At 41.4% G+C, this 26825-nt stretch overlaps 6 protein-coding genes across 7 annotated transcripts; 1 reads left to right on the top strand and 5 right to left on the bottom strand.

The window, feature by feature from the left end:
* Nucleotides 1-107: 107 nt before the first annotated feature.
* LOC135635969 (cytochrome P450 CYP72A616-like) lies at nucleotides 108-3427 on the bottom strand. The gene is made up of 5 exons (XM_065147454.1): nucleotides 3048-3427; nucleotides 2762-2982; nucleotides 2418-2665; nucleotides 668-1052; nucleotides 108-605 (listed from the first exon to the last, which is right to left on the bottom strand). Exons 1-5 carry the CDS (start codon nucleotides 3322-3324, stop codon nucleotides 180-182), a joined length of 1557 nt encoding a protein of 518 aa, XP_065003526.1. The 5' UTR covers nucleotides 3325-3427; the 3' UTR covers nucleotides 108-179.
* A 1180-nt stretch (nucleotides 3428-4607) lies between these two features.
* Nucleotides 4608-6374, bottom strand: LOC135634669 (WRKY transcription factor 71-like). Its single transcript, XM_065145138.1, has 3 exons — nucleotides 5836-6374; nucleotides 5279-5422; nucleotides 4608-5189 (listed from the first exon to the last, which is right to left on the bottom strand). Exons 1-3 carry the CDS (start codon nucleotides 6324-6326, stop codon nucleotides 4835-4837), a joined length of 990 nt encoding a protein of 329 aa, XP_065001210.1. The 5' UTR covers nucleotides 6327-6374; the 3' UTR covers nucleotides 4608-4834.
* Nucleotides 6375-8820: 2446 nt separating this feature from the next.
* Nucleotides 8821-9858, bottom strand: LOC135634950 (pentatricopeptide repeat-containing protein At1g06270-like). The gene has a single exon (XM_065145716.1). It carries the CDS (start codon nucleotides 9856-9858, stop codon nucleotides 8821-8823), a length of 1038 nt encoding a protein of 345 aa, XP_065001788.1.
* Nucleotides 9859-10346: 488 nt separating this feature from the next.
* On the bottom strand, nucleotides 10347-12080 carry LOC135635239 (glucosidase 2 subunit beta-like). Of its 2 annotated transcripts, none has more exons than XM_065146193.1 (5): nucleotides 11804-12080; nucleotides 11563-11703; nucleotides 11093-11188; nucleotides 10756-10941; nucleotides 10347-10665 (listed from the first exon to the last, which is right to left on the bottom strand). In XM_065146193.1, the coding sequence occupies exons 1-5, from the start codon at nucleotides 11937-11939 to the stop codon at nucleotides 10556-10558; spliced, it is 669 nt and encodes a 222-aa protein (XP_065002265.1). In that variant the 5' UTR covers nucleotides 11940-12080; the 3' UTR covers nucleotides 10347-10555. The 2 variants fall into 2 exon arrangements, with proteins under 2 accessions (XP_065002265.1, XP_065002266.1); XM_065146194.1 differs by having other exon boundaries at nucleotides 11590-11703; nucleotides 11804-12079.
* A 756-nt stretch (nucleotides 12081-12836) lies between these two features.
* LOC135635106 (ras-related protein Rab11B-like) lies at nucleotides 12837-17354 on the top strand. The gene is made up of 2 exons (XM_065145962.1): nucleotides 12837-13277; nucleotides 16635-17354. Exons 1-2 carry the CDS (start codon nucleotides 13060-13062, stop codon nucleotides 17062-17064), a joined length of 648 nt encoding a protein of 215 aa, XP_065002034.1. The 5' UTR covers nucleotides 12837-13059; the 3' UTR covers nucleotides 17065-17354.
* Nucleotides 17355-17837: 483 nt separating this feature from the next.
* On the bottom strand, nucleotides 17838-23956 carry LOC135635101 (auxin response factor 2-like). The gene is made up of 10 exons (XM_065145951.1): nucleotides 23651-23956; nucleotides 23490-23546; nucleotides 23047-23229; nucleotides 22777-22861; nucleotides 22147-22237; nucleotides 21901-22065; nucleotides 21073-21192; nucleotides 20912-20987; nucleotides 19368-19530; nucleotides 17838-19280 (listed from the first exon to the last, which is right to left on the bottom strand). The coding sequence occupies exons 1-10, from the start codon at nucleotides 23954-23956 to the stop codon at nucleotides 18388-18390; spliced, it is 2139 nt and encodes a 712-aa protein (XP_065002023.1). The 3' UTR covers nucleotides 17838-18387.
* Nucleotides 23957-26825: the final 2869 nt, after the last annotated feature.

Here is a 26825-nt window from a genome sequence, read left to right as displayed (position 1 = left end):
TGATCTTAGAAATTATGTGAAATATAAATTTATTTTCAAACTACTAGTGGCTTTCTTATAAGATCATTAGTGTTTATAGTTGATAAGATTATTTATACAAACTCATATTAAGGTGGTTCCATAACTCTCCACTTCACATTAAATGACAACATAAAACAGGGCCACAAGGAAGAGATGATTCAGAGTCTGTGCAACCTCAGTTGAGCGCCGTGTTGGGGTTGAAGAGTCATGACAGTGCGTGGAGCATGAGCGTACGATGGTGAGAGCTCAAACCAAAATCTTTGGAGAATCGTACTCAATCCCATCTTTGCTTCCAGCAACGCAAAATTCTGACCCATGCAAACACGAGGACCTCCGCCGAACGGAAAGAAAGCAGTCTGATCTCTCGATGTCTTTGCGATCCCCTCTGCGAATCTCTCTGGTTTGAACTCGCTTGCATCTTCTCCCCACAAGGCTGGGTCATGGTGAATGAAGATTATGGGCAATGCGAGCAATGTTCCCGGTGGGTAAGCTATGTTTCCGATTTCCACCGTCTTGTATGTTCTCCTCTGGATGAGCGCCAGTGGTGGGTACAGCCGAAGAACCTCGTATAGTATCATCGTCACCTGCCACGGCGATTGTTTAGACTCTACTCTGCTCTGCATTTTCCTAAAAGCAGAGCACTCACAATCTTTAAATGGCTCAAGGCATCGAACTCTGGCTTGTCTTTCCCAAGGACCTGTAGGACCTCCTCTCTGGCCCTTGCTTGCCACAGGGGATGCATGCTCAAGACCACCATCGTCCATGTTAGCAAGACAGCAGTCGTCTCTTGCCCTGCAAAGTAGAATAGCTTACATTCCTCGACCACTTCATCGATGGTCATTCCAGCATTCTTGTTCCCGCCTTCATGCAAGTGCTTTGTATTGGACTCCATCAACAAGCCCAGGAGGTCATCGTTGCTTGCTTCACCCCTTTTTATAGCCTCCTCCCTCTTCCTTATTATACCCCTTAGAAGTGATCGAACCTCTTTACTGATCGCTTTTATTCTCCTATTCTTTAGTATGGGTAGAAATCTGTGATACAGCAGAGCTTGCGATGAAGTAAATCTTGAGTGAACAAACAGTATAAGCACAAAAATTATAATTATATTATTATATGAAAAATATTTTTTGCTAAAAGATTCAAAGGATACTAAGTAAGATGTCGGAGAAGCGAAATATACTTGAATTGAGACGAAAGCTTTGTAAAGCCTTTTGTAAGGATTTCGATCTTCCGTTAAGAGAAAGATGAGTGCGTAGGATCCTTAGCAGTTGGAAAAGGAAAGAGAGGAGGGGATTCTAATCCAAAGGTGGCTTTGCTAAGCATAGCATTTTTTTTTAATTCAGGTTTCACGAGTTTAATATTAAAAACTGAAATCAAACAACAATAGATCAAATATTATGATTAATATTATGATTGAATACCTTTTGATGTTATTTAGAAAATCTTTATATGATATGCACCATCATCTAATTTGAAAGGAGTAGTGATGCCAAGATTCTATCTATTTGAAAATCTTTATTAAGTCGTTCACTAAGAGATTTTATCTATTTATAAGCGAGGAATGTAGTGTCTAAGATAAATAATCATGAGAATCCCTCTCATCAATATTATCTCATAAGGAATTCTTCAATAATTGGACTTCATTTCTATTGACTAATAATTATAATCAAAATCTAGTCAGATTCATAATATATCTTACATAATTAGATAGGATCATATAATTTAATATTATCTCACTTGGTCCATTAATTGATAAGATATAAATAAAATTTAAAATTAAAATATAAAAAATTATTTGATAATATTATTATCAAAAAATTAAAATAATTTTATGACAATTTATTATTATCAAATTATAGCTACTAAGATAATATTGTCAAATCAAAAATGCAAAATTATAAACAAAGGATATCAATAAAAAATAATCAATTTCATGAAAGTATAATAGTAATTTCGCAATTAAGTGCATAAATTAAAATAATTAATTTTCGAAGGGTAAAACTAGCAAACATATCTTTTCCTATCTTTCATGTGATCATGAAATTGAAATTGAAATCAAAGAGAGATGAGATAGGTAAGAGTAGAGAGTATAAGATAAATATACCTTAGTGTCAGATATTGAGTACGTTTTATCTATTTATAAGCAAGAGTAAATGGTATAAAATAAATAATTAAAAGAGTTTCTCCCATCAAAATTATCTCGTAGAAATTTTTATAATATTATATCTATTTATAGGCGAGGATAGATAAGTAATTAAGAAAGTCTTTCTCATCAATATTATCTTTTAAAAAAATTATATCCTAATTTGGCTTGACCAATAACTATAATCAGAATATATAACATATCTCATCTAATTAATTGGAATCCAACAAAAACAAAAAGAAGTGGCGCTCACCTGTAACCTGGGACATACACAGCAGTTTTGCCGGTTTGCATGATGAGTTCCGCAATCTCAGCTTGGAGCTCGAAGATTCGTCTACCTTCTTCGTAGCTGCTACCAAAAGCTGCTCGCGAGATGACATCTCCTGTAAAATTCTGTAACTCGGGCCACACATCCAACTCACAAGATCCCTCCTGCCCAACCAGTTTCTCCCATCTGCTGACCAGATCACTACAACATACTGAGAACGCTGGCAGCATTCGCTGTGAACCCGACAGAGGACAAGAGGAAGTACATGAACTGTAAGCAGAGAATTCATTTGAGATATGTTTGAAGTGTCACCGAAAACTATGGATTACCTGTAACTTCTCGAAATGGAAAGCAGGGTTTAGAATCCTCCTATGTTTGGCCCACTTTTCGCCTTCGTAGCTTAGAACTCCAGTAGCTAAAAGTCGTCTGAAAGGGCTTATGTTTGATCGTCCCATATGACCAAACTTGTTCGATAGAATTCCCCGTATCGATTGGGGATCCGTGATGGTCACTCGAGGTACAGGTCCGAACCACGTAAAGGATGTTCTACCTGCATTCGAGACCGCAGATTGTCTTCAGCACAAGTGAAGGCATCAATGACATCGAACAACTTACCGAATTCGTTCATGGCGGCGTGGAGCAGAGGAGCGACGCGGGGGATGATGTGATGGGAAAGGGGCATGGGCTTGGAGCGCGCCTCTGCGAGGAGCCGCGCGTCCTCCTTGAGGTCGCCGCGGAGTAGGCGGTAAGGGGTTCCATGAAGTCCCTGCAACCGGAGCGCCCGCTCCTGTCGTCTCGGCCTCCACCACGCCCAGTTCAGCGCCCACACGGCGCACGCCAAGAGCAGCAGCCCGCCCGCGCCCCATCCCAAATTTGAAACGGCCAGCCTCATGGAGGACGATGACTGCAGTAGCAGGAGCTCATCTACGGTTGAATAGTTCGAGCACGAGGAGATTGGTTGGCTTCAGCAATGACGTCTGAGCTCTTGGAGCTACTAGAACGCCGAAGAAGTCAACACCACTGGTTCAATTTCCAGGCTCTATCCACATCTAGATTACTGTTCAGCACTATCTTCCTCAATATTTCTAGCACTGGATTCAATTTCCAGGCTGTATCCACATCTTAGATTACTGTTCAATTTCCTTCGAACAATCCGTGAATTTTCCTTCCAAATGTACGGCGCGCACACACACACACACAAATATATATATATATATATATATATATATATATATAACTTTTAGAAAAAAAAATCTTCTTTTTTATTTTAACCAAAATAATTTTTTTTTTCTCAAATGGTACCTTTTAAATTATATTGTAAATACCCTCAACAACTTCAATATATTTTTCTCGCTAGTTTTGGTCTAAGTAGATGTTATAATAATTTATCTACCACAGCAAAAATATGATAAAATTTATTATAAATATTATAAATAATATAAATGAACTCATAATATCTATCAAATTAATTTTTAGTATATAAATTTAGTATCATAATAATCTATGAGTAATGATAACTAAAGAAACATACATAATACTTTCAGTACCTCATAAAAAACAATATAATGCTATTAAAGAACGCTATAAGTAAGTTAAATGGAATAAAAACATACTAGAAACCATTTGATATAATATATTATAGTTTATATATATATTTATAATAGTTTAAGAACAATATCATCCAAATAGGGACCAAAAATTGATCTATTATATCTTGGTCACTACAACAAAAATATTATACAACCTAAAAAATGATCTAAATGAACCCTTAACCATAATCAAATCAACTATGAACACAATATAATATCACTGTTAATGTTTTTCACTAGTTTTACAATGATTTCAGTACTTTAATAAAAAAATCTATAAATTATTCAAATAAAAACTGTAACGGTGCATTCATTTGGACTATCATACTCTATAGACTGGTCTATAGAGTCTCCAAAACTAGCAAAAAGCAATTCATCAAAATTGATGAGGGAATTTTTTGGTATTATTTAAAACAACACCACCATTTGAAAACTAATGAAAACATGGGCACTAAAAAAAAAAACCTTTTTTAGAATAATCAATCCCCATATATATATATATATATATACGAGTCACCATGCATGAGAAACACAGGCAGCCCTTTCCACGCGAAATAAATCCAACAGCCAAATAAAGACATTTGCATCGCCAGAACGATGTATCTTCTTCTTTCCCAAACTAGAAGAAAGCTCTTCCACCGGCCGCTGGGTGTGTCATAAGGACTACATTTGCATTGCTAGCTTCATCAATTCATGGATAGTTAGCTAGATTATTACAAACTATTGCAGCATGAAGCATGTACAAAGAGTTCTAAAGGATCACATATCACATAACAACGGAGATCAAGAACACGAGACTGCGGTGCAACCATATCATGGCTGGCTGCCGTGATCAAAAGAGAATAGTACGTCTTGCAGGAGGCCATATTCAGGGAATTGGTGCTGCTGCAGAGCAGGCGGTAGGTTTGCCAGATACATGTTAGGGTTTGTGTTCCCTTGCTGGCAAGTATTGCTCAGTTGGGGCACTTGATGCATCATAAGGTCATGGTAGAAGCTCACCGGCATCGTCGTCGGAGGTGCCACTAGGTGTGTGCTCCCTCGCACTGCTGCGGGGCTCTGATGAGTATGTTTCCCTTCGTAAGTGGTCACCACGATCTTTGGGTCTTGGTAAGATCTCTCCACCCTCTTCTTCACCGGGCACTTCTGAGTCGTGCAGCGATAGTAGCTCCTGAGATCATTGATTTGGAGAAGCAAAAGAGATCATTGAGTGTGGTAAAGGGATTGATGGAAATGGTCGAGCCTCACAATTTGACTAACCTTGGATATGGGCTGTTCTTGACTGCTTTCTGGCCATACTTTCTCCAGCGATAGCCGTCTTCCAAATGATCAACCTCGCTTTTGGTCACGAAAGCGAAGGCAGGCTCCCTTTGCCGTTTCTCGGCTTTCTTCTTGGCTGTGCTCCTGCTCATTAGATTTCAAACCATTAGCTCCTGGAGGTTAGTGATCGTAATTGCATGCCAAAGAATGACATAAGGAGATGACTGACAGAATAAACGGAAAGAGACAAGATCTTCAGAGTTACGGATTCTTCCTAGCCAAAAAGCTTATCTCGTTAGAATAGGAAGGTGCAGATCCTAAAGTGAGAAAGAGGAGAAGGAACTTTTTTTGCTCGAAGGAAACCTAAAAATCTTGTTTCGTTAGGCAAAGGTGAGAAACCCTACAAATTTTGTTAGGCAAGCTGATGGAACTTTTCTACCTCAATCTGCTACCTACAGAAACTGTTACGATCCAACAAAATCCGACCTTTGAAAAGATCAAAGAAACAAAGCAGGAAAGGAAAAAAAAAATGGAAAGAGAGCGGCCGTCCAACTTACAGTGTCTTCGGCTTATCACCTCCTTCCTCGTCTCCCTTGGCCTGTTTCTTCTGCTCCTCCCCCTGCTTCTTCTCATCCTTCTTGCACCGTTCTGCAGCTTCTTCGCCGGCGGCTTCAGTGGACGATGAGGAAATCGAAGAGTTAGGCGTCACCGGAGTCGCGCCTAAACTGCAACCCAACGAAGGTACCAAGCTCTTCCTACCATTGCCAACATCCACCATGAGTTCACGAGACGCCGTCCCACTGGAACGGAGAAACTTCGACGGCGCCGGACACGACAGACCCAGAGCTCTAGCTATCACACCGTAGTCCATGTTCGAGCCACGGAAAGCGTCGGTGAAGTTTACCAGCGGCGATTCCGCTTGCTGGTCGAAACCAAGCGAACCAGTGTCGTTAGCGTCGCCGCCTGCGGGCTTCTGGGGGAAGAGCGACGAGAGCTCGTCATGGAACGGGATGTGGTAGTGGTCCGCTTCCTCATGATCTCCGGGCATGACGAGCGCTTGTGGTGCAAAGAGGGGGCAGAAGGGGTGGAAGGAAGCGTAGACAACGAGCTACTTGTAATTATATAAATGATATTTACTTTCTTTTTTTTTTGTTTTCATTCATATATTCCGCTTATTTATTTTCCTGGCTTTTTATCGCTGATGAAAAACACATGGATGGGAAATGGAGAAGGGGATGGGGATGGGGATGGAATCTTGCTCGGTCTGAGTAAGCCAACCCGGGGATATGAGTCAGCGACGAGGTAGGCAACATCGGCTACCGCGGGTCACGGGAAGAGGGGCTAAAGAGAGGCAGCGCGGCCAACGGACGCGCGTGACAGTGAGGGAGCACAGGCATTTGACCGGCACTCAGCACATGGGGCCCTGTTGTGAGGGCCGGCCGCGTTGTTGTCATCGCCGTCCGTTCGATAAGCATCAGACGCAGGGTGGGAAACGTGCGAAGACTATTGTGGCTGCGGCAGTTGTTTGACCGAGTTGTCTTCACTCGCGTGAATGAGACATGAATCTACTTCGGTGGTTCGGAAATTGACGGTCAATTTTCGCTACGACTGCCTAAGATCGACTTTAATTTTGACTTTCTTTTTGATAATATTATATATATATATATACATATATACACGTCAGATAGAGTATGAGTAAATGAAAATACATTTTGCTTTATCGCATCTTAATCAGCGAGCACCATTAAGCCACTCTTTTTGACGTTGCGAACAAACCTCTCTCCCTCTTTCTGATGTGAAAGATAAAATAAATGTAGGAGGAATCACGTTTTAGTTAGACCATTTCGATTGTGAGACTCACAATTTTCGTTTTCTCTGTGAGACCCACAATTACAATATGCTTTTAGCTCAGATCTAAGTGTTTCTTCATGTTTTCCTCGCTCAGATCTAAGTGATTTATTAAATCAGATTTCCAATTTGATCACTTCCTTTCGGCAACAAATTCGAAATGCTATTTGCTCCAATGATGTCACTTGTGCATGTCTAAGAATCTCCTCCTTGTTGTTTGATTTATTTTGTAAATTGGCTTCTTATAAATAAAGTTTAAAGGCGTCAATCTGTCATCCTTATATTTTGATTTCAGTTGCTAATTTAAACATGGAGAGAACCATCATATTAACTTGAATGATTTGGTCCACTTCATTTTGATTGTACATGTACATGTATTTCTGGTTGGACTCAGCTAAGATAATTCAAATATTCAAAATAATTAGGAATCAAAATTCATGTAACATTAATATATTCACATACCCAACAAACAAACCAATGCAAAATAAATAGGGTAAAAAATGTTTATCTTGATTCATATTTTGTTAGAATATCTGAAAATATATAAATATATATAGATTTTCATTTCTAAAACTTGTCTATATTGCATGAATGTCATGTGTAAAAGATATGGCGAGAGAAATAGAGGAAGAACTTTTATAATTTGTTCGGAACCACAGATATAATTCAATCGTTCTTTGTTTGACTTGTATTGTTTTGAACCCAAAAGAGGAATAGGACAACTGCGTCCTGTCATCGTTCCATTGTGGTCACCCGACCACAACAATCACCGACCGGCGACGAGCACAAAGGAGAAGCCAGCATTCATGTGACGGCAGTATGCAAGAAGAAGAAGGATACATACCGTGGTTTGTACTTCAAAACAAGGGGCGGGCGGTTGCTTAATCACTACGTCTGTGTTCTCAAGCTAAAGTTGTGCGAGGTGGCGTGAAAAAGGAGTGGGCGACAGGAAGAGGAGGAGCATGAGATTGTTGACTACATTGAGAAAGTGATGGGATCGGGTGGAATTTGGTTGATGGTTGGGAGTCGTCTCCATCGGAGAAGACCACGATAACAGATGCCGAGGCCGTGAGACATGGACTGAGATGGACGGCTTCTCCAAAGCCAACACTGACCAAAATCAGCGGCTAAATTTCCACGTCTTCTCCAACGTGCTGGTGTCTGAGGTTTAGTAGCTACCGTTGAATCGACCCCTAATCACTAATTAATCATATCGCTGCACACAAATTTAATCTGAGGATCTCTGATTTGATGTAAAATGCCAAAAAAGATAATTGATTGCTATAACACTTACTGTTCATTTATTTGTTGTAAATAGTGCATGGGCTTTTCAGTGCTGAAGGAGTCCAACTTCTCGTGCGTCGGACTAACGATTGTTTAAATGTGGCCCAGATAACGATTCGAGAAGAGTTCTCTATAAACTTTAATAACCAAATATTTTTGTCGATTAAAATAAAGAAACTTTACCGTATGCCTACCTTCATGGAGATGATATATTGAGAGAGAGAGAGAGAGCAAGGCCCGTTGTGCATGCCTAAGCCGACCGGGTCCACAAGAAACCCGTGCAGACCGGACCGGTCTTCAACGGGACATCCGCTGCGCCCGATCGAATAACTGAGACGGACGGTTCGCAGGGGGGTTCAACTCGACTGGCTGGTCCGCCGTTTCCGCGATCGAAGAGAACCGTTTTCCCTTCACGACCGGATCCCCGCAAGCCTCCGCCTCACGTCGACGGAGAGCTGGCCCTGCCCGATCGCTGCCAGCCCCTCCACCACCCCCAGCCGCACCCCGATAGAAGGTACGAAACCCCTCCCGACCATCTCCGCCAGCACCCGCGCCGCCGCCACCACTTCACCGTTCTTCAAACAACCCTCCGCCACGATCTCGTACGCCTCGAATCCCACAGCGCAACCCGCCCTCTCCAACAGCCTCAGCAGCTCTGCCCCCCGCCTGGCGTCGCCCTGCGCCCTCATCGCCGCCGCCACCCGGGCCACCGTCCCCTTCCTCGGCAGCATCCCCCTTCTCACCACCATCTCCACCAGGAGCTCCTCCGCCGCATCTCCGTCGATCGCCTCGATCACTTCGCAGTAGCTCCCGCTGTCCGGGTCGATCCCGGCAGTGGGCATTTCCCTGAGGACGGCGGCGGCCTCATCGGTCTCACCGGCGGCGCAGAGGGAGGAGATGAGGTAGTTGAGGGTGTTGAGGTCGGTTGGGCGGAAGCCGAGGGGGCGCATGGAGGATATAATCGCGACGACGGAGCAGCGGCGGCGAAGGGCGAGCCAGTTGAGGGGGAGGGAGTGGCGGGTCTCCCGGGTAGGGGGGCGGCCAGATCGAAGGGCCGACTGGAGGACGGCGAGGGCGGCGGGGAAGAGGACGGAGGAGGGGGCAGGGCTAGGAATGGGGTTGGGGAGCGTGAAGGAGAGAAGAGCGGCGTAGGCGGGGTAAGGGAGGGAGCGGGGGCGGAGGGCAGCGAAGGATTGCAGGAGGTCGGCAACGGTGGCGGCGGCGAGGGTCGGGGGAAGGAGGGAGAGGTAGGAGAAGGGGTTAGGGTTAGGGTTAGGGTTGGACGAGCTGGCGAGGAGGAGGTGAGGGATGTCGCGGTGGTCTCTTGACTCGATGGCAGCCCTGATGGAACACTTGGGAGGTGTTTCGATGAGGTCGGGGAAGGAGCTGCCGCAGAAGCGGCAGCGTTGTAGATGACGAAGCAAACCAGCTAGCTTTGCATGGGCCATTCTGCAATTTCGCCTTCCGCTCGAAGTTCCAAGTAACCTAGTCAGACTGCAACCAAATCGATTGATTTCGCTCTATATTCTTGGAGCTGATCTTGCTCCACTTAGCCTTGAGTGCATCTTAATCCAGCAGGGACTCCCACATCCCAATTACAAAAAAATACCTAGCAGAAATTGAAGATTATAATACGTTAAGGTTGGATTGACCATGGTTCCTAAACCATCTGTTCCAGTTTAGCATAACCTGAAACCGAAACTAAATCGACAGAGGTCAGTTTTAGAATCCTGTGATCAAAGCTAAATTAAGGAAGGGTCTATGTTCCGTATTCCGATGTGAGTGACCACAATCTTAAGACAATTCCCGTAAATTTATTGGGTCAAACCAAAAAATCCTGTCTCTCACAATGTAAAATAATATACACAAATATTGTGCTACATGGTCTGCGATTTAACGGAGGTTGAACATCAACATGAACTGAAGATGATGAGTCTGATGGATAATACGCTTTGATATCTCAAGTGCATGCTTTGTCTTAAGCAACAATTCTTTGAGATAACCAAATTGGAGGCTGGAAAAGATATCACACAGTAAGATCAAGTTACTACAGACTTCTGAAAGTTGCAATATCTATGTCGACATGCCATAAGCTTCAGAAAATTTTATGCTTTTTGGTCAGACTGAAGAAAAGCAACTTCATTACTACTTCAAATGATATCGTCTTCTCCGAAATCTACTGCGTCGATGGTACAGGCAAAGAACAATGATAAGCATCGCAGACAGTACCTGTATGACCAACACCACCTTCAACCCTGCAAAAAAAGATTCACATATCAAATGCCGTATACAAATTATAAATTGCTTTCCGTAGCATTAATGCCTTCGATTGCACATATTGGTACCTCGTAACTTCTGGATGAGATCCTCCCGATCAACTCTAATTTTCCCATCTTCTTCATTAGTGTCATCCAAATTGTTAGTTTCTGAAGTTGAATCATCAGTACTCTCTTCAGAAACATTCTGATCCTTGCGGCATGTGTTTGGACAGTGAACGCCACTATGATACTCGTCACTTCCATCACAACAGTCTAGAAATATTTATCATTAAGAAAGAGTTGCTGTGGATCAGATGCCTCAATAAATCGGCAGCTTTACATCATCACAAAACCAGCATCGAGAAATATGTGAGAAAGATGCTTTCAAGTTGCGAGAAGAAAGAATGTTCTTAAGTTTACTCACCACAGATATAATCATTCACCCGAGAAGAAAACACGAACTCAGGTTTAGCTCCTAAATTTCTGCAGTAGAATTTGCTTTCCGGGCAAGCAGAAGTTCCTGTAATACATAAACAAGATAGAGCCCAGTGGCATGGTAAGAAAAAAAGTGTTTAAATTTTGAGAAGAACATCAAATATAACAATCACCAAGAATTAAAAAATGATACTCCTCTATTTCATCATGTCGGTGCACTGTTTTTTTTCCAACATTACAAAAATATGATGTATTACGAAAAGATCACTGCTAAAATTGCCAACTTTTAAGCTCTTGATTGCTAAGAATCATTGATGTGTGGTCATTTTGAATCTGTAATCTTGTATCATCCTATGCCAGTTCATCCTATGTATCTGTAATCTTGTATCATCAAAGTAGCATAATGAATCACACAAAGAACAGCTAAAACGTTCTAGAGAACAATCAACCGAACAGCACCCAAATCCAGGAGGAGAAAGAGGGCACCGGGTTCATCAGTTCCGTCAGGGCAATCGCAGAATCCGTCGTTCAGCCGGTCCTTGGTGAAAGTTCTGGAGCCGTCCCTGCAGCCGATCACCGGCCCTGCAAAGTACATCTCATCTGCAAGACCCCCAAAGCAACAAGAACGATTAAGATAAGTAGAGGACAGAGAAGCAGTCAGAAAACGGAGAGGAGAAATAAAAAAGGAGGGCAATAGCACCTTGTGGGGAGACGCCACGAAGAGGGGAAGCAGAGAGCAGCACGGAGGAGGATAGGGCGAGAACGGCGAAGCAGAGTAGGCAGCCGTCCGGCCTCGCCCCCATTAAGCTGATCCGCCCGACGCTAACCCTCTCCATGGACAGATCGGAGCTGTCTGCTGTGGAAGACGGTGCGCATCAGAGCATCGAAGGCACGTCAGGGCCTTCCCCTGCCTTCCCACCACAATTTGGTCGCCGCAAGTCGCCGCGGATCGTCTTCGTTCTCGTCAGGACGGCGTATCGGCCCGTCTTGACTGGTGTTGACTCTACGACGTGGGCCCCACCGTAAACAAAAAAGGAACCATTTCTGTATGCTACACGAATAGAGTATAAAGGATATATAAAAACGAAAAATAAACATATATTTTTAGATAAATGATGAATGAAATCAAATGAAGAAAGACGAAAGAATTCCATCCTCTCTCGGCACTTTTACAATCAAAACAAATATTAGTTTAAGATGGGAGTTTTGCTCTTATAATTAATTATTTAGAAATATAAAGCTGATAGGTAGGCTGTTTAGAGTCATCAGGTATTTAATCTCTCTAATCCAATTAAAGAAAATTGGTACGAGTTAGAAAAACATGCCCCCTTTTTTTTTTTGTTGTTGGAGTGTGTAAATGTTAGTTGGGTTTATATTCGGATATAATAATAATTTTTCAGAGTCCTAGTAAATCCATTTAAATTGGATTCGTGAACCTTTTAATTATTTTTATAATTATTTAAATAAAAATAAATTATGTTCAAGTACTAAGATAATTATTTAGATATCATATATGGTTCTCTAACTAATGCGACATGTAATACGACTTTTAAATAATAAATTCATTTTATTATGGAAAAACCCGCTTCCTTCTTTTCTGGCTAATATTAGAATATTCGTAATTTTTTTAATGAAAAAATCGGCCAGTATTTGGACATTTCATTTCGTTTGGTTTATAAGCATATAAGAAACAGAAGAATTGCGGTTTTAACAGGCACCGTTGCGCGCATCATCAAAACAAACGGCATTCCATTATCTTCTTCTTTTTCTTCCTCTGCGGATCCACAACACAAACCCTCGTACTTGATTCCCTTCTCTGAGCCTTCCTCTCGCTCTCGCACGCTTCCTTGTTCTCTCTCGCAATGCCCACGACTCTCCCCGTGACGGCGTTCCGAAGCAAGTGGAGGTCACGGATCTGATTGCGGGGCGGTCGAAGGAGGAGACGGGGCAGGAAGAATGACGTATAGGGCAGACGACGACTACGATTACCTCTTCAAGGTGGTGCTCGTCGGCGACTCCGGCGTCGGGAAGTCGAACCTCCTCTCGCGGTTCACGCGGAACGAGTTCAGCAACGAGTCCAAGGCCACCATCGGCGTCGAGTTCGCCACGCGGAGCATCCGCATTGATGGCAAGGTCGTCAAGGCCCAGATTTGGGACACCGCCGGCCAAGAGAGGTCCGGTCTCCTCCCTTTTTTCCTTCTTTTTTATCATGATTAGTTTCGATCCAATCTCTCGAGGCTGAGGATCGCATCTTTTAGATCCCTGGCATGACTGCATTGTTTTGTTTCTCTGATGCCGTTTGTCATCGTTGGTAAAGGATCTCAGCATGGCCTAAGGAATTTAATCCCAGCACCCATTATTTCCTCTTGTTGCTTTAGGCATGCAAACCCAAGTCCTTGAACTCAATCTTCTTGATCACAGAGCCGGACCTGATAATGAGTTTTGATATCAAATTACTTGATCATTCCTATTGATAGAAATGAAAACGAGAAAAACAATTACTGTTTTCGTTGGTTATGTCATGAAAAGAAAATGGTGTTGGAATTTTCAAAGATAATTGGAATCCTACAATATATTTGGTTCACATGTCCAATTGAGTGATTTCAATTGCATTTGTGTCATAATAATGGTGATCTAAGTTACATTGATTGATGATCAAATAAAATATTTTTTATTAGTCGCTAATGAAGATGTTACCTCAAAATGCTTTCAATTGATTTCATGATGGATAAAAACATTAAGGATAAAATATTAAGCATGACACTAAATATTTCATGAATTAGGGTCTCTTGTCTAGCTTATATATAGTCCTATGACTATCCATCAAGGTATAAGCAGCCTTGAAGTTCCATAAGAGGCTAATTTGTTTTTGAGTGCATCATTCAAGAAGTTCAGTGTTCTTCCATCCAAAAACTTGTTCTTGAACAATTATGATGGGAGGTACTTTTATTTTTCATTGCATATTCAATTTATAGATTTTTTTTCACTAACATTAATGGTATTAGAGTCATGCTTCATTCATGTTGTTCATCAAAACAATGTGTTTAGCTTGGGACAAGGATCCATGCCATTGACCCAATTGATTTGTCCATTCTCCTAAGTGTAATCAAAGTACTGAGGTAACCAAAAGAAAATGCCCCTCCTTAACCTCAAAAACATTATAGATTTCCCTCTTCACATCCCTACTCATGAATGCCTAGGAAAAATAATCTCAGATATAAACACATTTATTTTTTGATTCGTAAGAGTTTTAAAAAATATGATGCACATTCTGAGAAGAACTCTGGTTAGTACGAAAACATACAATGGTATCATCAGCAAGCAACAAGTGGCAAAACTTAAAAGACCGCTTAAAGCAAATAGGTATAATTGTCTTTTTGAAAAAAAGCATCATTAAGCAAAAAAAATAAAAGCTGAGACACATAAATATAGAGATAAAGGAAACTAGGATCACCTTCCTTCGTTCTCTTATTCCCCCACAAAAAAATGAGACAGTTGACTGTTCAAAAGACATGCAAATGTTAGACAAGCTTTAATCCAAGAAACAAATTTATCCAGAAAAATTGGTCAACCTCAAAATCACCAAAATGGCCTGCCAAGAAACCCTATTGACCTTTTCAAATCCAATTTAAGCATGATATAAGGGTTTTGACCTTTGAAGTTATACAAGGAGTGAACAATTTTTTGAATCACTAAAATATTATCATAAATAGATAGATTAAAAACAAAAGCATATTCTTCATGGAAAATGAAAGGACCTTCTTGCTCCCATTCTGAGATCTCATATTTAAATGAACATAGCATATCAAACTTATCATTGCCTGGCACAAGTAAACGGTTTTTTGTTTTATATTATTAGGTGAAGTTAGAAGAAAAGTGCTAAGGGCTGATCATGAGCTGTTGGTTTTCTTCTCTCTTCTTGATATCAGCCTCCAATTTTAAGTAGTTTGAATCATTTCAGGTGATGAACTTTGTATTGCAAAACAATGAGAAATTTAACATAGTACATTATGCGAGTGGAAGGAACCAAAGGGGCCAATATTTCACTTATCTGAAGACTCGCACGGGGCCAGGTTTCAATTATTTAATTTTTGCTGTGAGACTTGTAGGCCCAGAATACTAAACACTGATGAAATTGCTAAGATTGAAGATTAAAAGGTCTCTTCAGAACATCAGAGGCAAGCTAGCCTAAGATGAGAATTTTCTATTACTTAAATTTTGGGATATGGCAGAATTTGAATGTTTTGTAAGAATCCTGTTGTCGGTGTGCAAATATACATTTTTTGCCTGGCTTTATGGAGTTTAACTGTGGAGAATTACTGCCAACAAAAATGGTAGATAGGTTGACACTTGAGTGAGATTTTCCTTTTGTTTCGATATCAGATAATGGCATCAATTTGAAAGCAATTGTTGACATTAGGTTAAAAATGAGTAGGTAGTGTCTCTAGTTTTTAGGATATATCACAATTTGTCATAGATTCCTGGTAAAATGCTATAACCTTATTCAAAAGTACACATATTCTTCTTTTTTGGCGGGGTGAGGAAACAGTAAAATATAAACCTAGAAGTTTTGGTAAGTAGATGCACATATAGATAGAAGTAGAACACTGAGAAAGGCATGTCATAGATTGATACTATTTCTCCCAAAATTTCTAAATGTCATGCAGTGGAATCAAACGCTTATACTAGAATTTTTGTCTATTAATTTGCAACAAAAAGATGTTTTATTTTCTTTGTCATCGTCACAGTAGATAGGCACAAAGAAAATGATTATAACTTTTTGTTAATAAAGTTTTTCTTAGCACATCTATGAATAAAAGATTTTTAGTTGCTTTTTCTCTTGAAGAAATTAGATGTATAAAGCATTGATGGCTTGCAATATGGCTTGAAAGACTGATTTTTGGAGAAAATTATTATTTTTTATTTTATTTTTTTAATAAAAAAATAATTTTTTTTTTTTTTTTTTCTGTGTAGTCAATAATTGATGTGAATTGAATAAATAAAAGCATGGAAGAGTTCTAATATCCTGTATGGCTATGTAAAGGTGTACCATATGTGACTACTGGATTTAGCAACTATGACGAGCAAGCAATTGAAGCAGATTCATAATGGATTTAGAATTACATGAAAATTCTTGAACTATCAGAACAACTACCTATTACCCATTGTGTTCTTTCAATTTATAAGTGGATCTTATAGGCATGCAAGCTGTGGCTAACGTCTTGGTGGAGATACTGATTGTCTTGCATGACAAGATCTACATTGCACTTGTTCCTTTGTTGTTAATTTTTAAGCATCGTTGCATACTGAATTCTCTTTGTCTAACTGGTTGTCATCTTCTACCCTTGACTATTTATCTGGAAAGAATTTTATGTTCTTGTGTTAGAAATGTTTTGTATCGATTAGCCTCTATGGTATTGTTTTATTAGCTTTTCCTGATCTGATCATCCCCTCATGATCAGTGTTGAGTGCTTCCATTTTACGAGTCTCATAAGATTGACCTGTTGCCTGCTTTCTTCCTGTCAAAACAGATATCGGGCAATTACGAGTGCTTATTATCGGGGAGCAGTAGGCGCACTTGTGGTCTATGACATAACTCGCAATGTGACATTTGAGAATGTGGAGAGATGGTTGAAGGAGCTCAGAGATCATACTGATACAAGCATTGTCATCATGCTTGTAGGAAATAAGGCAGATGTACGCCATCTCAGGGCTGCTACCACCGAGGACGCGACGGCTTTTGCTGAAAAGGAGAACACATTTTTCATGGAGACGTCTGCTCTGGAATCAACAAACGTGGAGGCGGCCTTCAATGAAGTGCTCACCCAAATATATCAGGTGGTCAGCAGGAAGGCACTCGAGGCCGGCAATGATTCAACAAGTTTGCCAAAGGGGCAGACGATCAACATGGGCAAGGATGACGTTTCTGCTATTAAGAAGGTTAGTTGCTGCTCAACTTAGATCTACAAAATTGGATTGAATTTGTGATCTGGAAATTTTTTGTGAAGAAAGATATAAAGTCGTGATAGAGATGTTGGAAGTTATCACAAAAAAAATTAATATTGTTCGCATTAGGATTTAACTCCTTTTGGTAGCAGTGAGGGTTCAAACATGTCCTTGGGGCTTGAGATGAGAATTTACACCCGCAGAGGTTGTTCTATTCCACCGAAGTAATTCAATTTACTTTGCCATTGCTGCATTTTTATTTTTTTAGGTCCTGTCTCATTAACTGATTGTTTACATGAAGAACATTGCGGCCATCAGAATAAATGTGTTGCTAAGCAATTTGTTGGTTCTTTAACTAAAAATTGATTCATTGAGCTTCAGCTGTGAAATATGGATCATCTTCATCTTCTTTCTTGTTTCAATTGGGAACCATGTAAATCTGTATATAAACGGTATTCTATTGATGAACATGATGCCTTCTAAAATTGGCCACCACTGTAGAGCAGCTACAGGTCGATGCCTTGTGTCTGTGCCAGAATTTGCCTTGGGGTGTAGTGTTGAAGCTTCACCACTGTAGAAGAGGTTGAAGCTACAAGATCCAAGAATCCTGGACTTGGCTAATTCACTTTGTGATAGAAGTCACAAACAAACACAATAAGACTTTTATCTGGTAGCAATATATGATTCGATCAACCTTCTCCATGCATCCAAAGCATGCCATGACATGATCAGAAGCAAGAATGAGGCTTTCTAAGCAAGTAACCGAGGAATTGAAAGCCTACAAGGCATGCCAACAATATTAAAGCACATTACTTGGTAGTTTGATAAGAAGCAGAATATAGTACATGACATCGAAAAAGTTAAAAAGGTAGCTGATTGGAAAGTGCATCAGAAAGAGAGATCAACACTTGAGATCATAGTCTAGCATAGCCCACGTCTTCTAGAGTTTAATTCATAATTAGCTGGTAAAGACGCAACGCATATTACAACACCTTTGATTAGCCATCAGTTGCCAAACCATGATTTTTTCAGCTTCATGATTGTTTACCAAGAGTTCGGAGCCACATTTCAAAATGTTCCATAGCAAAAGATCATGCAGCAGAGGTGGTGCTACTTGTACCAAACAAATGCCAAAGATCATTACCAAACTGCACCTTGTCGACCTCAATATCATAGGAAACAAAGCATTCTTTTCCAGGTCATTAAGCTGCACATCTCAAATTTTAGATCCTAATTCCCATCAAACTCCCAGGATACCTTCCTACATCACTTATCACTTAGATGCATGCAGACCACGGCTTTTGTCAAGTGATGAAGTCCTCAAGTGGAGCTGCACAATCAGCATAAAGGGCACATTTGAGGCATTGAAGTCGAGAAAGCAATATCGGCCTTGACGTCAGTTTTAGTTTGAGAGACTGGCGGAGGTGGATCAACTAAATTCGTTACAGGAATCTTTTCAGTCAAGGAAAAACCAAAAAGCCTGAAACCCTTTCGGCTGGCACTCTTATCGTTTTCCAAGTCCGACTTGCCAGCCAAGACAGGAGCATAGACTTTTACCATTTTGTGTTGCTGATTGGTGAAATGACGACCCGTAGCAGGCCAAAATGGAGAGTTTGCCTCTTCTCTATGCAAGGTTTTGGTTTTGGATCCATCTAACTTGGCGGAGTAGCACTCATTATCATCCCTATCTTGACAATTCATGCTATGCATAGGCTGAAACAACAAATTTTTGGAACTTGCTTCTTGAAACATTAGCACTGATGACGGTGGAAATGCTTGGATTGGTGGCAAAGACTGTTGAACAAGAGTAACATATCCAAGAGATGCTGCAGGCAATCTGCTTTGAGTATGATACGCGTGAAGACCATCAAACAGACCATACACACCATATCTTCTATGAGCATCAGATCCAGCTCCAAGGAATGGTGGAACTTTTGAGAAAACTTCTTGACCTTGCAAGACCTTCTGGAATCCGACAGATTCACTAAAGCCTGTGCAATTGAAGGAAAAGTCAGATTTTCCATGTGGGATTCTGACCCTACTTCCTGGAATAAATTCACCTATGATGCTGTTATTTGCATCAGCAGATTTCCCCTTAATCCCTGAGTTCTCAGAAAAATGAGAGGCTGCCACACCGACACAAATTGGAGGTGTGAGTCTAGTAACTTCTTGACCTTGCAAGACCTCGTGGAAGCTTGCAGATTCCCTCATGTCTGGACACCCATTTCCATCTGCAAACAATTGCATACAAGATTCAGAAATAATGCAAGAAACATATGAATAGCCTTTAGTATTCTGCAACACATCAAAGACCCTACTTGGAATTGGAAAATCCATACTGACAGAGGGAAGAGTGATTTTGGCCCTCTTGAGACCTGCTGTTGTCGAGCTGCCAGAGCCTATAACAGGACCAATTGGTTCAATTTCCCATGGAGATATCCTCTTTTGTTGATTAGCATCTACATCATTGTCCCAATTTACCTGCATTAAAGAGCAAATACATCTTAAATCAGCATTATTGATGCCAATCAAACGAAAAAAAGCAGTTTATGTATCCGAAAATGCCTACAGTACAGACTATAATGTATCAAGAGAGATTTTTTTTTTTTGAGAAAAGTGTTGTACATTATCCCATAGATCTACCAAATAGGATACAAAAGAATCAAGTAACACAGCATGAATGTCATCAAGTAGGAACAAATACCAAAGTGACAGAGAAGAAGAAGAAAATGAAAAACAACCAGAATTTCAATGTATCCAGATGCTCAACATCTCTCCAAACCAAAAGGAAAGATGGATTGCTCTTAATAATGCTTTGACTCCAAAGCTTGAACAAACTAAGGTTGTGAATCAACCAGTCACCTTTTGTATTGCTTTTGGCTTCAAAATTTCTTGAGTCCACTTCTGTCCATAATTTCTAAAAGAAGACCAGAACAAGAGAAACCCAACCTTGTTCAAATTTAAGTTTACTGTCTTTTCTCCAGCTAGAGAAGAATCAAAATGTGATCTGGGACTTCAGGAAGAAGTGATGTATTATTGAATATGCAGCAGAGAGATTTGACATGGGAGCATTTAAGAGACAAGTGGTTAGCAGATTCATTATCCCCCAGACAAATGATGTGTTTCTCCTAGTAATCGAGGCTTCATCTTATCAATCTATTGGAAGTGTTAAGCCTACCACTCAATATAAGCCACACTTGAACTTCAGTGGAGCATCAATACGGCAAGGAATATTAGAGAACTACACTAATCTTTAACGGTTATATCAAAAGACTCCATTTATAAGTCTTATCAATCTATTGAGTGGATCAAATGATCAGTCCATATTGCACTTTACCTTGGACATCGGAAAAAGAAATAATAAGAAACAAAAGAAACAAACCTAAGATGATATAGTTTGAACTAACTAGAAGTCGAGCTTGATGGGGGTCAAACATAATAATGTAACACCATGGTAATTAACTTATTTAGCATTCATCATGGATAGAATCTAATTCCAATGAAATCAAACACTCCTGCCATCAAGCCGAGCACCTCATTTCAGCAGCAATAGAAAATTTATTATGAAAAGGCTTCTAATCGAAATGATAGTTACATCCATCATAAAATTCTCACCTAATTGGTCCAAAGAAATTTAGTTGCTTAAGCAGATTCATGTCAGAATTGCTCATTTAACAAAGCCTATACCACTGCCTTTCATAATAGTTATCATATCGGTAGTCCAAGATGGGTGCAAAGTATGACCCTTGAACAAACATTCTTGTGCTCTATATATCTTGAATACTAAGGCATACAATTTAATTTGGCAAAGTAATTTTTTGTTTAATATACGAACAAAACTGGATCGAATATATTAGTATACCAACAGACACCTCCACTTGGAGTGAGGCCATCTTATAGGGTCTATGTCACTGATCCCAGTTATCAGTCCTGTGGACCTACAGAGGAAAAAGCAAATGAATGTTAATTCAACACGTCTCAATTTGGATATCAAAAATAATTGCAGAAGTTTATGTATCAGACCTTCTCTCTGTGGCATCATCACTCTCATAAATCATTCTGAACCTCATTCCCACGGAAATGAGATGATTGAAGCTTTTTAAAAATTTCCAGTATGGAACTATGAACTTCGATGAGGTTGCCCTGGAGGATATGAACTTGGCATTTAGACATTATAAGAACTTCAAAGATGCACTAGCAGGTGTACTACTTGCAGTATGGGTTTTCTTGTGATGGGTGTCCAAGTATGGGTTTGTCATGAACTTCCAGTATGGGTGCCCAAACATCTCGAAGTTCCACATGAAGTTCATCTATCTAAGATCGAACAAGTTCATAAATGGTAATGGTTTGTCATTTTAGTGACAACAAATTAGGCCATGATATAACTAATACAGACCATAATTTGAGATAAATTATAGAAAAAAATATATTTAAAGAAGGAACTGCAAAGATTGCTCTGAGACTAGGATTCAGACATGCTTGGACAATCAACCATGTAACAATTAATCTAACAACTAATTCTATATGCAAAAACGAAGTCTGTATATCTGTCTTAGATCAAAAATCAACTGATAAAGAATCATTGGCATGAGTAGCTTGTAAAGGAATCGGTATATGTATCTTTTGGAGTTCAGACACTTCTTAAAACAAGAGCATAAAAGCAATCTTGTTTTAAAATTATACCTCGTCCCACATTTGACGGCATTAAGAAGAAAAACAATATGCTTACCACTTTCAGCAGTCACAGTTTCTAGATATGATTGATGGTATTCACAATTCGTGTAGATACAACACAGGCTTTTACATATGCAAAAGTTTGCATAAAACATCACTCAGCTACAAGAAGCATACCTTGGGTTATAATAGATGTGGAAGACTTTTCTTGCGGACACAGAATTAGCAATGATGGTCAGTGCAGCTAGATTCATGTTCCCACTTGGATGTGCTGAAACTGGACTCCCGCTTTTAAATTGAGCTGCTCTTCTAACACCCAATCTAAGCTCCCCGTCATTACCCCTAATCACAGAATGAAAAATCCTATTCATGCAAAGGATCTTCATGTAGTTAAAACGACGATTTGATAATGCCAATGCCTACCGAAGAAAGAGCACTGCATCTCCTGAGATTAGCTTTTTCCTATTCACAAATGCACTCCATCCAGTTGTAAGAAGATGCCTACGTGGTTGACCTAAAAAACATATAAACTAAACATCCATCAGCAGCACGTAACTTAGATCTTTTAAAGAAATTCTGAATATCCGTTCATAATATATTTTACAGCTAAGACATCTAAAAGATTACTCCAGAAATCGAATGAATTAAGTTGTATTGCAAAATGTTACTGGCATTATTCAGCATATAAATCATTAGAGAGAATTTCTGCACACAAAATTGTCAAATAAGCTTCTTCAACAAGTAGTGTACGGTAGAATAGCGCCAAAACATGGAAACAAGCAACCTGGTTGAATAGTGAGACCGATATCTTCAGCTAAATGCTTTAAAATGCCGAAATATTCATCAACCACAGATAAAAAATTAATAGCCAACATGTCTTTAAAATACAGTAAAATAATATTAGCACAAACGATGCCACAAGTCTTTGAGCACAAAAGTGAAGTCAAACTAACCTGAAAATTGGAGTATAAAGAGAAAAGGTTTTATGTGCCAGGCAGTCTTGGTTCAAACATCGGAAAACTAACAACAAAGGTTTAGATCTGTTAGATATACCTCTGTAGATATGTCTAAACGTCCATTCTGTGCCATGTAAATCTTTTGCAATAAGCTCTTGGGAAGGCCTCTGCAGCTTATAATCCTAAATCAAAAGGAGACAGAAACAAACACGTTTAAAACAATGTTCATGCCAAAGGTTGCAACCAACCAACCAACCCATTTTAAATTGCACCAATCGTGAAGTATCTGTTTCAAATTAGGAACTCTAGATATATGCCATCATGAGCTCCAATCAGAATAGCCACAAGTTGAAGAGTGTCTAGTCACCAGGGGAGGGAAACAGTCCTCGGCGGCACGGCGGGGCACAGAAAACCCTCCATGGGTGCTCGTGTCAGAGGCAGTGAGGGTTTTGCAGAACATGTGTGGAATAGAGGATCGGCTTATACATTCGACATCCTCATCTTCCTCGTTTCCTTCAGCCTCACCCTTCTTCATTCTTAGTTCAAATTCCTGAGCCAAGAAACAACAGTTAGACACAAGAAAAGAATCGTAACACCACCAAAGCACAGCTCAGATAAAACTTGTTCCATGTTACACATTCTTTACGTTTGGTCAGGCTTTGAAATTGCCCATGAAGGTTTATGTTGCCTAAAATACTTTTTCTTGATGCAGGATCAACCACATATAGTCAAGCTCATACCTTTAGAAGAGATAAGGCAGGCCTTACAACTCTATCAAATGGCAAATCGAGAATAAGCAGAAGCCTTTACCTCGCTTTCAGCAAGAAGAGAGAGCTGGGCATAGACCTCGTCCGTAGCCGCATCAGCCTGCGTCCATTGACGACTCGAAAGAACCAAGGTTTAGAGACGGAAAGACCACCTTTTGAAAACCTAAATGAAAGATCGAAACCAGGGTGAGATGACAAACGAACATGAAGCTTGACGTCGACCACAAGGCAAAACACATGAGGCGGCACATCGCGGCGGCAGACTCCGCCTCTCCGACGACCGTCCTCCCCAAAGTGCTCGATATGTCCCTGCGGGAAGTACACCACCAAGCTTCCCTTCTTGGGCAGCCATATCCGGGGCCCCGCGCACGCGTGCCACAGCTCCAGGCACACCGGCGTCACCTGAAGCGCGCGATCCACCGGTGTCGCCGCGGGCGGCGAAGCGGCGTGGTAGGCCGGCTGCTCCGGCTCTTCTTCCTCCTCGTCTATGGTGTTCAAATCGATCCCCATTTTATCCGAACCCAAAGAAGCGAAAAGCCCAGGTACCGAAGGCGAAACCAAGCAAGAGAGGAGCCAAATTCAGGGGAAGAAGGGACAAGTATGGGATGTGGGTTAAGCCAAGGATTATGGAGGGAATGAGAGCACAGGCATGGTGAAGCGACGCATGAGAGGGGGCGCTAAAGGTGCCTAAAGAAGACAAGCGTGGGAGGCGGGAGACGAGCGGAAGCAGCCGAGTCGAGAGCAGAGCAAAAGATCAGAGAGAGCATCAGGGCGAGGTAGATAAATATAAGAGCTAAATACCAAAAAGCTTTGGCTTTTCTTCTCCTCCTCCTCCCTTTCTCTTTCTTGGACGCCCTAACCATGCATAAGCTTTGCCAATGGAAAGCGGGTCAAAAGCGATCCGTACCCTCTGTAGCTCCGACCTTCATAACTCCTTCCCTCTTCACCTTCTCTTTCTCTATTTCTCTGTGTCTCCCTCACTACATACTTCTCATTTTTAATCTCTCTCGGTTGCTGTCGCAGCGTCGTTTTGATGCGGTCGTCGTCGCTGCGGCTGCTGCTCCAGAACAGCAGCTGGCTCCGTGTCAATGCTTGAATCAAATGGAAAGGAGAGAGGGAGAGGTGCGGGAGGACGCAGTGTCTCGGGTTATCACTTCACTTTCGCCTCGCTTTTCTCGGTGGAACTGTGTTGATAGTGCTGGTGCATTAGCTTCTTCTGCAACGGCCGCAGCGGGCGCAGAAGGGAGCAGAGATGGGGATGGATGGCAGCAGAGTTACCGGGGGCCGCTTGACTTCGGCTGCTGCCGCGAGAGAGACCCTTTCGCTTATCCAAGCCGTTTTATCTGTGGGTGTCCTCTCTCTCTCTCCGTGCTACATCAGATGACAAGACGTAAGAGCTCATTTGCTTTTCCCCCGGTCGCTGTGCCTACTATCTACTATCGCTCGATGCTTGCCTTCCTCCTGCCAGCCTTCTTGTAGGTCACGGCCGAGCTATGGAGCAGTACTCTAGCATTGTTTCGACGTGAAATCACGGATCACAAACTCCCACTCCCTTGTTGCTGTTGGTGGTTGTGGGAGAGGGGGAGATAGAGGAACGAGCTCAGCACGTGGACGATGCATAGAGTATCTTAGCCGGCAAGTTTGGAGTTTTCACTTCCTCAACCGCCATGCGCAACCCCTTTAAGAGGAAACAACAAGGAAACAAAACAAAATCTTTAGAGGTTCGCAGGCATGAATGTCACAAAATCCGCACTGATTCCTCCTCCTGAGAAACTTACCAACCGCGACTGTTCTCGTTACAGCGCTGACCACGAGGACCTTTGAGCATCTGTGTTGTTCATCGTCGCTGTGCCTCGGAATATTGCTCATCATTCAATCGTGTCATGAAGCTTATCCTACCAACCACGTGCAGGCCGAATCCCTTGAAAGATTTGGAGGATCTAGTCGAGTCTTTGCGACGAATATTACACATACCCACACTCGGAATTCCGAGCTTAAATTTGCATGCCTCGGGAAATGAATGATGTATTAGGTATGACGTATTTCATCCCTATACTTTTAGCTCCCTACATGTTCTTATGTATTATTTTGTTTTGTTTCATCTAAATGCTATTCATAGAGCAGCGGTTATAAGCCATTACCACTCCACAAACAAGTGAGCCCTCCCTTCTTCTCCATGATTGAAAGGAATGGCAGTGTCATAAAACCGAGACAGTGGCATAACGAAATCTAGCTCCTACTTAATTAATGCTGCTTGCGTTCGCAACTGTGGGGAACGGACACTCGCACACAGAGGCTCACATGGTGGGGTCTAAATCACGTACTTCGCTTTAACTCTCTCTGTAAGCCTGTGAGCGTGAGAGCATAGGAGGAGGAAGAAGAAGCCATGACTCTCGCTGGTCCAAAACAGCCTAATTCTGTGTTCCCTTTATAGGAACAACCCCCAAAGAACCCCCGGATAAACCGGAACATCACACACTGATCTCCCCCACTCCAAAGACCGTTTCTTTTCTTTCCCACTTCCAGAGCCTGGAGGTTCTTTTATGGCTGACTCTCTCATACTTTATACGCAGATGCCTCACCTGTTACCAGCTAGACACCACAGGCCCCATTTTACCTTCCCTGTCATTGGCTTTTATCATCGGAGGCTTAGAGTAGTCTCGCCTGGAGCTCTTCTTTCCTTTTGTTTTTTTCTTCCTCTTGGGTCATAACATCACAGAGAGAGGGAAAAAAAGACAGAGATGTGACGAGTTGATAAAGCAAGGAAGCAAAAGGTGATGGGAACATTGATTTGGAGTACTGGCGACCGGGGGAGGAGGAAGAGGGAGCTGGGCCAGCTTTGGTGGGCATGAGGTGGCGCACAGGCTCTTGTCATGATGATAGCAAGTTGATTGCCCCCACGACCGACCCCAACAGGGCTCCGAAAACGGGACCCCAACCCCGGCGGTGAACTCTTTTCCCCCTGTCTGCTTTGTTGGATTTGTGCTTTGTGTCCCCTCCTCCCTGGTGGAGGCAGGTGGATCCACCTTCCTTGGTGCACTGAAGAGAGATCTTCTTCCACTGAAAAGTTGAACTCTCTGTCTCGTTATGGGGCAAGTCTGCGAATCTAGACATCATGGTAAGATTACTCCAATGTACATTGATCATAATGTTCCATGCTACTACATATGTCGGCAATCGACATGGGAGGTCAGGCTCATCATTTTCCTTTCAGCACACAGCGGAGGATGCATGAGCAAAACAGACATTGGGACAGAGAAAAGGACTGAATTCATCGATTGCCCAATGATAATAAGTATATATGATTGTCACAATCTATAATAATATAGTTTTTTGGATCAGTAGTTTAGACTCAACAAGTTAATTGATTCATCATCAC

The sequence above is a fragment of the Musa acuminata genome, chromosome BXJ3-4, assembly GCF_036884655.1.
Source record: "Musa acuminata AAA Group cultivar baxijiao chromosome BXJ3-4, Cavendish_Baxijiao_AAA, whole genome shotgun sequence".
NCBI lineage: Eukaryota > Viridiplantae > Streptophyta > Magnoliopsida > Zingiberales > Musaceae > Musa > Musa acuminata.
This window is presented reverse-complemented; position numbering and strand designations above follow the sequence as displayed.

Coding starts and splice junctions, on each gene's coding strand:
- LOC135634950 (XM_065145716.1), bottom strand. CDS start 9,858: ATGGCCCATGCAAAGCTAGCTGGTTTGCTTCGTCATCTACAACGCTGC.
- LOC135635239 (XM_065146193.1), bottom strand. CDS start 11,939: ATGGAGAGGGTTAGCGTCGGGCGGATCAGCTTAATGGGGGCGAGGCCG. Junction 11,704..11,803: donor TCGTGGCGTCTCCCCACAAG/GTGCTATTGCCC, acceptor GGGGTCTTGCAG/ATGAGATGTACTTTGCAGGG. Junction 10,942..11,092: donor GGTGAATGATTATATCTGTG/GTGAGTAAACTT, acceptor AAATATTTCTAG/ACTGTTGTGATGGAAGTGAC.
- LOC135635969 (XM_065147454.1), bottom strand. CDS start 3,324: ATGAGGCTGGCCGTTTCAAATTTGGGATGGGGCGCGGGCGGGCTGCTG. Junction 1,053..2,417: donor GTGTATGTCCCAGGTTACAG/GTGAGCGCCACT, acceptor GCTGTATCACAG/ATTTCTACCCATACTAAAGA. Junction 606..667: donor CCTTGAGCCATTTAAAGATT/GTGAGTGCTCTG, acceptor TCGCCGTGGCAG/GTGACGATGATACTATACGA.
- LOC135635101 (XM_065145951.1), bottom strand. CDS start 23,956: ATGGGGATCGATTTGAACACCATAGACGAGGAGGAAGAAGAGCCGGAG. Junction 23,547..23,650: donor TGGTCGACGTCAAGCTTCAT/GTTCGTTTGTCA, acceptor CAATGGACGCAG/GCTGATGCGGCTACGGACGA. Junction 19,531..20,911: donor CCAAGTGGAGGTGTCTGTTG/GTATACTAATAT, acceptor TCTTTAATGCAG/GTAAATTGGGACAATGATGT.
- LOC135635106 (XM_065145962.1), top strand. CDS start 13,060: ATGACGTATAGGGCAGACGACGACTACGATTACCTCTTCAAGGTGGTG. Junction 13,278..16,634: donor GACACCGCCGGCCAAGAGAG/GTCCGGTCTCCT, acceptor CTGTCAAAACAG/ATATCGGGCAATTACGAGTG.
- LOC135634669 (XM_065145138.1), bottom strand. CDS start 6,326: ATGCCCGGAGATCATGAGGAAGCGGACCACTACCACATCCCGTTCCAT. Junction 5,423..5,835: donor GGTGATAAGCCGAAGACACT/GTAAGTTGGACG, acceptor TCTAATGAGCAG/GAGCACAGCCAAGAAGAAAG. Junction 5,190..5,278: donor AAGAACAGCCCATATCCAAG/GTTAGTCAAATT, acceptor CAATGATCTCAG/GAGCTACTATCGCTGCACGA.